General features: G+C 42.2%; 1 protein-coding gene across 1 annotated transcript in view; it reads left to right on the top strand.

The window, feature by feature from the left end:
* Positions 1-7,416, top strand: part of LOC130930607 (basal body-orientation factor 1-like) — a 51,015-nt gene extending 43,599 nt beyond the window's left edge. Inside the window, exons 10-11 of the mRNA XM_057858570.1 lie at positions 6,616-6,663; positions 6,855-7,416. Coding sequence (XP_057714553.1) covers positions 6,616-6,663; positions 6,855-6,990 — 184 coding nt within the window. The 3' untranslated portion in view covers positions 6,991-7,416. The remainder of the gene's footprint in view (positions 1-6,615; positions 6,664-6,854) is intronic.
* Positions 7,417-12,307: the final 4,891 nt, after the last annotated feature.

The following is a 12,307-nucleotide window of genomic DNA, read 5'->3' as shown; positions in this document are numbered from 1 at the left end:
GACATTTTACAAGATGGCGCCGCCCATATTTCGCTCAGGAAACTTGTCTATGCATAAAAAAAATAAAATAAAATACATTTTTTAATGAGTACTCCAAGAGACACAAAAGTTCTATTCAGATTTTGTTAAAAACGTACGGTTCAGCCAAAATTTGCCCAAAAAATACCCATTCATTTCTATTGAGCAAAATTCCCCATTGATTTCCACTGGCCCTATTTGCCCACCATTCATTTCAATAGCACAAAAACTTGTGCATTTACTCCTAATTATCTCCAACCCAAGTGACATGATATCAACAGGAAGAGATACAATTTGTACAGGAAATGTACCCAAAATGGCCTCAAATTCACAGGAAGTGATCTTGAAATGACCCAAAATCAACAGTAAGTGACCTGATATCTAGAGGAAGTGACACTGAGATGCCCCAAAATCAACAGGAAGTGACCCGATATGAACAGGAAGTGACTCAGGAATGTGTCAAAATTAGTGTTGCACCGATACCATTTTTTGGCCCCGATACCGATACCTGGCTGTGCAGTATCGGCCGATACCTATACCATACCGATACCACCCCGATTATATATATATATATTTTTTTTCTTTCTTAATTTTTTTTTTTTTTTTTTTTTTCAAAGAGCTACATAATTGGATGTGAAATCATTGCTATCAAGGCTTTGTCAGGCTGTTGCTTACCTTTGCAAAATAGGAAAAAGTACACTAAACCCTAGTAGACAATAGTTGAATAAACCTTCCGCTCTCAAAGGCCAAAATAGTGCTAAATTTGTGAAATTAATAAAACATGTATATACTAGCCCGACAGTAAGAAAGTAAAAATAAATTCATAATAATAAACTCTGAATGAACTGAATAAACTTTTTTAAACCTCTCAAACTCCAAACAGTGCAACTTTCATGAAATTATTGTCACATTCTGTCGCTGGTTAGATTGTGTTTTGTTGCTGGGCGTGGGGGCGTGGCACTTGAATCCAATGCAGGCTCATCAACGCAGCATTTAAGCACGGGTGATCTCAGAGAAGGCTGCCGAGATATTTGCCTTGCTGATCGCTATTTGACATCTGGCACAATAATCTCGCTACATTTGCTTGTTATGCCCCTGCATTGGGTTTTTCTGTTAGTGTGCTGCTCTCATTTGTAACCGCTGCCTATCGTCTTAGTTTGTCCGTCGACCTGCTGTCACGGACTCCTTTTGCTATTTCTACTGTCCCGCGATCGGGTGTTATTTTTTGTTTGCAAGCATTAAACCCTTTTATGTATCCCCCGCTTGTTGTCTGCTTCGAGGTTCAACCTTGTTTCCGCATTTGCGGACGCTAACAATTATAAGTAATAATAATTGACCACAGCATCCCGTCTCTCCTGTTTTTTCGGGAGGTGGGAGTCCCTTATTTCTATTTCTGAAAGGTGGCAACAATACTTTGGAAACACTTCCCAAATTACTGCGGCATTTCTTTCAGTAAAAGACAATAAAAGTAAAGTAGACGAAGTGAACTGACCAGAGATTGTTGCTCCAGTCCAGCGGCCTTCTTCCTCTAGATAGCAGTCCTGCTCTTGCAGGCTCAAACTCGTTGTGTTCGTTCACGTTTCGTCTTCAAATGTTTTATCAAGTTCGAGGTATTGAAACTGGCCGATTTAACTCCCCATCTCCAAACTTTCAGGCCGCAAATCTTGGATGCAGCCATTGATTTTAAACGACGGGATTTCTATTTGGAAATATTTCCCGACTGTCGCGGCGCCGCCATATTTCCTGGTTTGTTTTTCGTCCATATGAAAAAGCCCCCTTTTGATTGGTCAGGAGTGGCTATTGGCCCGCTCTCATTGGTCTGGAGCAGGCCAATAGCGATAGCTGCTTGGTGTTCACGTGTCATCACACAACACAGAGACAGAGTGTAGTGAGCGCCAGGAGGAGAAAAAGGCTGTGGTCAAATGTTATGATAATGGACCGGTAAATGGTATCGGCGCCGTCTTTGTTGGTACTCGCCGATACTGATACCACCATTTCGGGCCAGATCGGCGCCCCCTGCCGATACTAGTATCGGTATCGGTGCATCTTTAGTCAAAATCAACAGGAAGTGATACTATATGTTTGCCTGGCATAGCCAGACTGTTCTCCCGGTATTTTTTAAACACCGGGAGAACAGTCTTTGACCCAGCTCCTCATTGGCCTCTCGAGCCAGAACAAAATAATCCGTGCAATCAAATTCGTTTATTTGTGTGACGTTTTCTTAACGAGCAACGTCACTCTTACACGTCAGAAGTCGTCTCCACAACAACACAGATGGCGAACAGGATAGCCGAGAATATGTTCCAATCTGCGGTACATTCAGTTTTAAATAACCAAAAACACAACCAGTCCTTAAAACCCCAGCAACTGTCTCGCGCTAGCCATGTTGAAAAAACCTCTCCGTTCTCCTCGTACGTTTACTTCCTCGCGCTAGAGTTTCTTGTCGCTTTACCAACGTCATGTCCGCCCGTCGCTGATTGGTCCACTCCGCTGTCTGTTTGGTGTGGCTGCTTCGCCCTGGAAATTTGATCCACGGAACGGTTGCCGGACTATCGCTGGAACAACAGTGAGTCTGGAGTTCCAGGCAAACAATATGTACATGAGGTGAACCCAAAATGCCCCCAAATCAACAGGAAGTGACCCGATATACAAACCATCTCAGCAAAGCTACCACTGCAACTTCTTCAGAAATAGCATTTTCTAGTCTAACATAATTTTAGAAATTAATCAGATATTTTACCGTAACCAAAATATTTGTGAGCTCAAACTGTTGAAAAGAATATGACAGTCATCATAGCATTCTGCTATTTTAAGCTAGCTTTGGCAAATGTCCTTCAATAGCGTCATGCGTAGCTTTCATGAGAATCAACCTACTGCACCCTGTGTTAAGCTTGTGTTTGCAACAAGCATTTGCCCATCAAATCAGCACCAGAAAGGTAAAAACAGCAAGCGTAATTGTTTACAGTTGGATGCAAGTCTTAAGTGCGTTAGATAAGTGTTTTTGCAAAGCAGAGACTAGGCAAAAGCTCTGTGAAACACCGTTGCTGCCCCGGGAATGCCTGAGGACAAGCACAGAGTGTTCGACCTGAACACTCTCTATCGAAAGGAAAATGGGCTTTTTGGGGCAGTTTCAGTTCAAATGTCAGGGCATCGGTAGAGGGAGCATGAATGGAGTAGAAAATTATTTTCAATTAGCACCAAAAATTCCGTATAGTACTTTTAAGCTCACCCAAATTGAAATCATGAGCGAAGTGCAGCAGTTCATCCAGGAGCCCAGGCTAAACGTCTGGTGACTCCGCCCTCTTTTTAATGTTTTTAACAGTCATTTTCTCTGCTTAAGAGGATACCATAAAACATCAGTTTCAACCAATTTTCTTTTCCACCCTACGGCTTTAAAAGAGTAGAAAGTAAGAGTCTGAGCACAATAGTAAAAATAGAAACAAACATCTGGTCACGTCAATGCACTTTCAGTCTATTGGCTCCTCCTCACGTGCGCTCTTAAGTTTATTTAGTCCTTTGAACATTTGCGGTCAAAAAGCAGCTGGAAACTTGATTTGAGAAGCGCGTATGCAGTGTATCTGGCCGTATGGCTGCAGGAGATCACAAAAGCAGAGACTGAAATAAAAGATCTTTAGACCAAGGCTGTCAAATATCGGGCCCGCAAGGGGGTCCAATCTGCGAGATTGTAGCTCATTCTTCCTGTACTTACAAGATCAATTGCTTTTATTTTGATATTGGCACCGTAAAACTGTAGTTTATGTGATTGAGTGCGTGCACTTGACTCAATTTTCTGTCCGCAGTTACAATCGTTACTTGCCCCATCCTGGTCAGAATTAATTGGACGTCTAGCACCGTCAGTTCTAGCCTATGCGTTGATGAGGAAGTGACCCAAAACCAACAGGAAGTGACACCAAATCAACTGAAAATAATCTGGAAATGCCAGGAAGCAACTCGGAATTATCCAAAAAAATCCCCCCTCCCATCAAAATGGCACCATCAATAGCAGTCAATGAATTAACAAGGAAGTGACCCAAAAATGCCCCAAACAAACAGGAAGGGAAACGAAGCCAACAGTTTTATTCCCGAACGAGGAAAATGCGACGAAGAGAGCAGCAAAATGTAATTGTTTCAATATCTCTACTCTAATATTTTTACAGGGTATTCTTTTTATCTAAGTCTTTTTCCCCAATTGCTAAATCAATGGTATAGTCATGACAAATAACAGGCTTGTGCTGAATGGAATAGGAAATATTAAAAATGCATTTATTCAGCACGACATGGCAAAATTACTCCATAGTGGTCAAAACTGCCGACTTCTTGCACCTCCCGAATGATATTTTATACCACCGGCTTTTGTCATTTCCCTGCCCCGTCTTCGGAGAGAGTAAACACACTAGGAGGCGTGACAGCTAGCCGACATGCTAACCCAAACCGAGCGGCGTTATAAAGTCTTATTCTTGCCCAGACATGTCCAAAGTGCGGCCCGGGGGCCAAATGTGACCCGTGGTCAAATTTCATCCTTCAAATTTCATCCATCCCATTCAGCCTCTGTCATAAGATCAATAACGTCTGGCCCGCACACAGACTTAATAAATTGGTTAGCAGTAGTGCTACCAGCATATGAAGTAGCTTACACATTAAATGCTGCTCCTCATTTACCCACTAAAAGGCAGCAGCACTCTAAGTAATGTTACCCCGTGTGACCCTTTACTTCCAATTTTCTAAAATGGCGAAAACCAACAAAAAAAGAAAAATCGTTCACTGCGACAGCCGACGCTTCAAGGATAGGTGGAAATTGGAATATTTCGTCACTAAAATACCCACAACTGTGTCTGCCTCATTTACAAAGAGACAGTTGATTCAATGTGAGGCGATATTACCAAACAAGACACGCTGACATGTACGACAAGATTACAGGGAAGATACGCAGCGAGAAATTGAAGCAACTTGAAGCTAGTTTAATTTCACAGCAGCAAGGTACCGAGAGTCGAACGCCACAAAGGCTAGTTGCGAGATCGTTGAAATTATTAATTAAAAAAAAAAATAATAAAGCAAATGTGACACACAGAATGGCTTGCTAAAATTTGCTTAAATATATTGTTCTACGTAAAGAATGTCAGCCAAGGTCGGCCCCCCACATTTTTACCACACCAAATCTGGCCCCCTTTGCAAAAAGTTTGGACACCCCTGTTCTAGCCTTTCGAAGCGAAAAATCACACAAAACTACCCCGGATCATAACACACGGCGGCAGGGTTGTCGATTGTCTTCGCCGATCGGCAACCTCCCGGCGGCGAGCAAGTTACAGCTCGTTGTTCCCCTGCTGCGGGCAGGAGAGCTCGTTTGCCGGGGAAGTAGCTAGAGAATGACCGCCGGACAAACTGGCCGACATCGGAGGAGGTGAGCTGCCCGATCCCAACTCGAGGATAGTGGTCTATTGCCGGGCACACGAAGAGGGCAGAGGGGGCTGGAAGTCTGGACGATATGGAGAACCGCACGAGCATAAACAGAGGATAGCGCTCTCCCGGCGGGCACGCAAAGAGGACCGAGGGGTGTGTGCGACAAGCAGTTGGTCGTGGGCCGAGTGGCATTTGCTGTGGACAAGGAGCATTGTCAGCCACAAAATGCAAGCTACCGCCGTATTAAAACGTGTGCCATGATCCCAGTATTTGACACAATACAAAACACGATGTTTACTCACTTCGTCATAAATCAATGGTCCCACAGTTATAGGACTTGTTTTGGCCAATCTCGGGGTGAGCTGGAACTTTTCGAAACCCAAAAAGGCTCAGATGCCTCTCCCTGGTGCAGCAACAAAACCCTGCAGCACATTTGGCTGGCGTGATGCGAAAAATAAACAAATTAATCCGTAAAATCAGCTGAATCTGCAGTCCATCTGCATGCTATAAAGCAATGCTGTATTGTGAGATGCTGACCCAGGTGACGTCACATTCGCATTCGTCCTCAATACAGGAAGTTATTCATTTTCATGGTGCGGGATTCAAAAAAGTGAATATATAAATCAATCGATTTCACACACATTTATGCTGTCCATTTCATTCAGGATCATAAAATAACACGTGAAATATAAAATAAACATGCTTTTTGCTGTCGCTAGCACTTTAAACCAACAGGAAAATGCTAAATGAACTCATTGCCTGCCATTGACAACAATAGACGTCCAATTTACTTATACTGCAGGGGTGCCAAACTCAAATTCCCCGAAAACCAACATGAAGCAGCCCGGAAATGCCCAAAAAATCAACAGGAAATGATTCAAAATTGACTGGAAGTGACACGTAAGCATCTTAAAATGACATGGATGTAACTCAAAATGAACTCATTACCTGCCATTGACAACAATAGATGTCCAATTCACTTACACTGGTAGGACTGGCAATGAATGCTCAACTTCCAATGCCATGGACGTTGCTTGACGTAAACGACAGCCAGTGCGTTAACCCTTTTGACCAAAATTAAACTGGTCTGACCAACGTGAGATCTTATTGCCATAAATGCGGCCGTTTGGCTTTAGACAATGAGTGCATACTGTAAAAGAAGGTGCTTGTTTCTAAACAGCAAATCTTCATTCCCAACAGGAGAGCCAACAATCCAGCAGCGTCCTCGTCTGACAGTCGTGTCGCTGGGTAAGACAGCAAATGAAACGTTCCGGAAATAAAAGTCGTACCTCATCCTTGCAATTACAAAGCCTGTACAGATTTACTGGGCCCCACGTTCCATGTTTAGCTGCAAAGATGCTGTGCTGTGAGAACATGAGTGATGAATCGGTGACATTTTTTTTTGCCAGCATAATGATAATGAATTCCTTCTGAATTAGAGAGGAGCCCTGTGTCCTGTCAACCTTCATTACTCAGGCGCCTGACTCCCTCTACCCTCCAACACCGACGACACGGCAGAAAGACGCGCCACATGAGCTTTGTCGACTTACCCGCCCATCATTAACCTTGGATTAGCTGCCTGTTATTTGCGTGCATCCCACATTGTTAACACTATTCTGATGTGTGAGGTTTGTTTTCCCTCGACATATTTGATCCATTATTATATGTTGCTGAGAATGTTAATTCACTCAAGTGTTAAGAGGTTTTGGACTCTGTATTCTATGCTTCTGGTTTCGTGGGAACAATTTTGGGAAAAAGCCTTTTTCTTTCATTACAGTACACAAAACAAGAACCGTACTTTCCATACTATAAGGCGCACCTTCAATTAACGGCCTATTTTGAAACGGAAGTTTTCCTATGTTTGTATGTATACATACTGTGGTATGAAAAAGTATCTGAACCTTTTGGATTTTCTCACATTTTTTCATAAAATCACCATCGAAAGTGATCTGATCTTTGTCAAAATCACACGGATGAAAAAACAGTGCCTGCTTTAACCAAAACCACCCAAACATTTATAGGTTTTCATATTTTAATTAGGATAGCATGCAAACAAAGACAGAAGGGGGGGGGGGGGGGGGGAATAAGTAAGTGAACCATCACATTTAATATTTTGTGGCCCCCCTTTGGCAGCAATAACTTCAACCAGATGCTTCCTGTAGCTGCAGATCAGTCTGGCACATCGATCAGGACCAATTCTTCTCTAGTAAACTGCTGTAGTTCAGTCATATTCCTGGGATGTCTGGCATGAATCGCTGTCGTTAGGTCATGCCACAGCATCTCAATGGGGTTAGAGACTGGACTTTGACTTGGCCACTCCAGAAAGTGTATTTTGTTTTTCTGAAACCATTCTGAAGTTGATTTTCTTATGAGTTTTGGATCATTGTCTTGTTGCAGCATCCATCCTCATTTTAGCTTCAACTGTCTGACAAACGGCCTCAGGTTTTCCTGCAAAACATCTTGATAAACTTTTGAATTCATTCTCTCATTAATGATTGCAAGTTTTCCAGGCCCTGAGGCAGGAAAACAGCCCCAAATTATGATGCTCCCTCCAACATGCTTCACAGCAGGGATGAGGTGTTGCTGTTAATGAGCTGTTCCATTTTTCTTCCACACATGACGTTGTGTGTTACTCCCAAACAATTCAAATTTGGTTTCATCAGTCCACAATAGATTTTGCCAAAACTTCTGTGGAGTGTCTAAATGCCTTTTTGCGAATATTAAATGAGCAACAATGTTTTTTTGGACAGCAGTGACTACAAATTTTTACAGCATTGGAAAACGTTAAGAATGATTGTGTCATTTTTGTCCTCATATAGGAATTATATCAAAACAAAAAATATATTTCCCTCCCTTTTCCATTTTTAAACATTTTTTAAAATGCTCCAGGGAGCCACTAGGGCAGCGCTAAAGAGCCTCATGCGGCTCTTAAAAAACGGGTTGCCGACCCCCAACCTAAACTTTTCTTGAATAACGTATCCATGAACCTTGTGTGATGTTTTTTAATCAAAATAACCAGCGTATAGACAGGGGAGGCAGGAGATTTCAGAGCCTCACCTGCATATTGAAAAATACATCTATATATATTAGGGGTGTGACGATACACGCAAGTCACGATTCAGTACGTACATCGGTATGGAGATCACGGTTCGGTGGGGTTTCAGTACAACAGGAAAACCTTTTTTCCACAGCATTCGAAAGTCAATGTTTGTATACCGTTACACTCTTATATAATGTAGGTTAATTTTAAATAAAAATGTAAAAAGGCTGACCTGTTGTTTTTTGTTTTTTTTTTCTTTGTAGAATGACAAAATCATTTGAATTCAAACAGTAAATATAAACATATTTGATGTGAAAGATGATATACAATGTAAAAGGTAATAACGTGTAGAACCTGAAAAGTCACATCAGTTACTTTGATCAGTAACTAATTACTTACAATGAGGTAACTGAGTTACTAACTCATACTTTTTGGGAGAAGTAATTTGTAAGTGTAATTAATTACTTTTTAAAAGTAAGATTACCAACATTAGCGTTTTGTAATGTCACCAAGCAGGCTTATTCATATTGTTAGTCATAATATTGTAAAGATAAACCACAGTGAGATCATCGGGTTCATCAAAGAAATGGCACCAAGGAGATAGGTCCTTTAAAGTCGGAATAATTCTCATTTGCACTGTTTGTATCTTATTTATACTGTTACAATGTTTTGTTGACCCTTGGTAGTTTACATACAGTGGGGCAAATAAGTATTTAGTCAACCACTAATTGTACAAGTTCTCCCACTTGAAAATATTAGAGAGGCATGTAATTGTTAACATGGGTAAACCTCAACCATGATAGACAGAATGTGGGGGAAAAAAAACAGAAAATCACATTGTTTGATTTTTAAATAATTTATTTGCAAATCATGGTGGAAAATAAGTATTTGTATTATTAAGTTCATCTCAATACTTTGTTATGTACCCTTTGTTGACAATAACAGAGGCCAAATGTTTTCTGTAACTCTTCACAAGCTTTTCACACACTGTTGCTGGTATTTTGGCCCATTCCTCCATGCAGATCTCCTCTAGAGCAGTGATGTTTTGGGACTGTCGTTGGGCAACACGGACTTTCAACTCCCTCCTCAGATTTTCTATGGGGTTGAGATCTGTGGCCTATACTACGAACTGAGTTCAACCTCCCCAGAAGTAATCCAGTTTACCAGCGGGTAACCGGAGTTGACAAAACCTGGTTGTCTAGTTTGTGGTCAGTCGGTGCTACGACGCTGATTATGAGGTTGATTAGTCGAACCTGTGTCAACCCAGTCAGAGTTACTGCGCATTCACATAAAAGGGGGCGGAGACCAGAGTCAAACACTACTTGTGACGATGGCACGGGCACCTTACTGCACGGAGGAGGAATGCGCGATGATCATATGGAGTTATGAGGAATTAAAATCCACCCTCACCGCGAAATCGAACACCGTTTCAGCGAGTAGAACGCAACGGGTCTGTTGACAGCGAATTTACAGATCGTGTGATTTGTGAATGCGTCAATATGCCAGTTTACTTATGTCCAAGCAAAGAAATAAAGCCTGCTGTCAGGACAATAAAATAAGATTTGGTACGTAAACAGTAAGAAATAATTTATCGCACATCATCACATGAAGCAGGATAATTGTATTTTTTGTCCCATTGACTGTATGAATACGTATGTCCTTTTTTTTTTTTCCCTTAGTTTGGGCCTAAAAAATCAAGCCCGACCCGAGCCCGATCAATTTACTTTATTTGCAGGCCCGAGCCCGACCCGACCCCCCCCCCACTCCATAATTTTATGTTATCTTTGTGAGGACTCAGGAGAAGAAGGAAATGCGGGGATGCCATTTGTAACGAATTTTCACAGTTAAACAAGACTGTAAGATGAGTATTCAATAAACATTTATATCTTTTATATTTGTGCGTCTGTCCTATCAGTGGATTTGACATTTAATTTAATCTCTTCGAGTTGGCAGAAAAAAACGCAAGTTTTCTCAATGTTTAAATAGTCTACATATTTCTATGGTTATTATTAACTCATTTACACAACGAAATAACGCTGGAAAAGTTCGTTAAATATATTTCTTGTATATGAGTGCAAAGCTCCGCATTCGTTTACATTCAGCAATTTCAACGATCAATTTGAAGCGTTTCCATACCCCACTTTGAATCGCACGGCATACAGTGTTCTTAAGCAGATATTCAGCATCACCATTGGAATGCATATATTGTCCCTGGCGAAAGAGCGCACGGAGAGGCACACAATCTGCCCATTTGTGAGGGCCTGACTTCGGCGGGTTACATTATAGTGACGTCCGCCTCGATCAGTTGGCACAGGTAAAGAATTCCCTCAGCTGAAAATCTTTCATGGAGAACATCTTCCGGTTACGCCAGCGGATTCTGGCGGTCTCCAAAAACCCGTGCACTCCGAAGAGAGCCCCTCACAATCCGCGCGCCAATGTCGTATGGGTCGTCCAGGTACGCTGTCATTGTCAGGAGGACACGTCCGCGGAGGAGTGCTGTTTAATTATAGGGTGGTTAATTAGAATTCTGGGGTTAAGCAAGATCTAACTCTGAGACGACCAGGTTTGGCGTGTGGCGTGTGTTGCTATGGCAACACTTCTTGGTTCCAACATATCCACCTTTCGTAGTCTCGCTTAGCTGCGAACTTAGGTCGCACGTGATGAAGTTACTCTCGAAGTTACCCTGCTAAGCCAGAAAACTGGCTTCGTAGTATAGGCCACAGGAGACTGGCTAGGCCACTCCAGGACCTTCAAATGCTTCTTACGAAGCCACTCCTTTGTTGCCCTGGCTGTGTGTTTGGGATCATTGTCATGCTGAAAGACCCAGCCACGTCTAATCTTCAATGCCCTTGCTGATGGAAGGAGATTTTCACTCAAAATCTCTCGATACATGGCCCGTTTCATTCTTTCCTTTACACAGATCAGTCGTCCTTGTCCCTTTGCAGAAAAACAGTCCCAAAGCATGATGTTTCCACCCCCATGCTTCACAGTGGGTATGGTGTTCTTCGGATGCAATTCAGTATTCTTTCTCCTCCGAACACGAGAATCTGTGTTTCTACCAAAAAGTTGTATTTTGGTTTCATCTGACCATAACACATTCTCCCAGTCCTCTTCTGGATCATCCAAATGCTCTCTAGCGAACCGCAGACGGGCCTGGACGTGTACTGGCTTCAGTGGGGGGACACGTCTGGCAGTGCAGGATTTGAGTCCCTGGCGGCGCATTGTGTTACTGATAGTAGCCTTTGTTACTGTGGTCCCAGCTCTCTGTAGGTCATTCACTAGGTCCCCCAGTGTGGTTCTGGGATTTTTGCTCACCGTTCTTGTTACCATTTTGACGCCACTGGGTGAGATCTTGCATGGAGCCCCAGATCGAGGGAGATTATCAGTGGTCTTGTATGTCTTCCATTTTCTAATAATTGCTCCAACAGTTGATTTCTTTACACCAAGCTTTTTACCTATTGCGGTCTTCCTAGCCTGGGGCAGGTCTACAATTTTGTCTCTGGTGTCCTTCGACAGCTCTTTGGTCTTGGCCATAGCGGAGTTTGGAGTGTGACTGACTGAGTTGTGGACAGGTGTCTTTTATACCGATAATGAGTTAAAACAGGTGCCATTAATACAGGTAACAAGTGGAGCCTCTTTAAACCTCGTTAGAAGTTAGACCTCTTTGACAGCCAGAAATCTTGCTTGTTTGTAGAAGACTACTTATTTCCACTCTAATTTGGAAATAAATTCTTTAAAAATCAAACAATGTGATTTTCTGTTTTTTTTTTTTTCCACATTCTGTCTCTCATGGTTGAGGTTTACCCATGTTGACAATTACAGGTCTCTCTAATATTTTCCAGTAGGAGAACT

This window comes from Corythoichthys intestinalis, chromosome 15 (assembly GCF_030265065.1).
Source record: "Corythoichthys intestinalis isolate RoL2023-P3 chromosome 15, ASM3026506v1, whole genome shotgun sequence".
NCBI classification, from domain to species: domain Eukaryota; kingdom Metazoa; phylum Chordata; class Actinopteri; order Syngnathiformes; family Syngnathidae; genus Corythoichthys; species Corythoichthys intestinalis.
The sequence above is the reverse complement of the archived record's forward strand: the minus strand, read 5'-3'. Positions and strand labels throughout refer to the sequence as shown.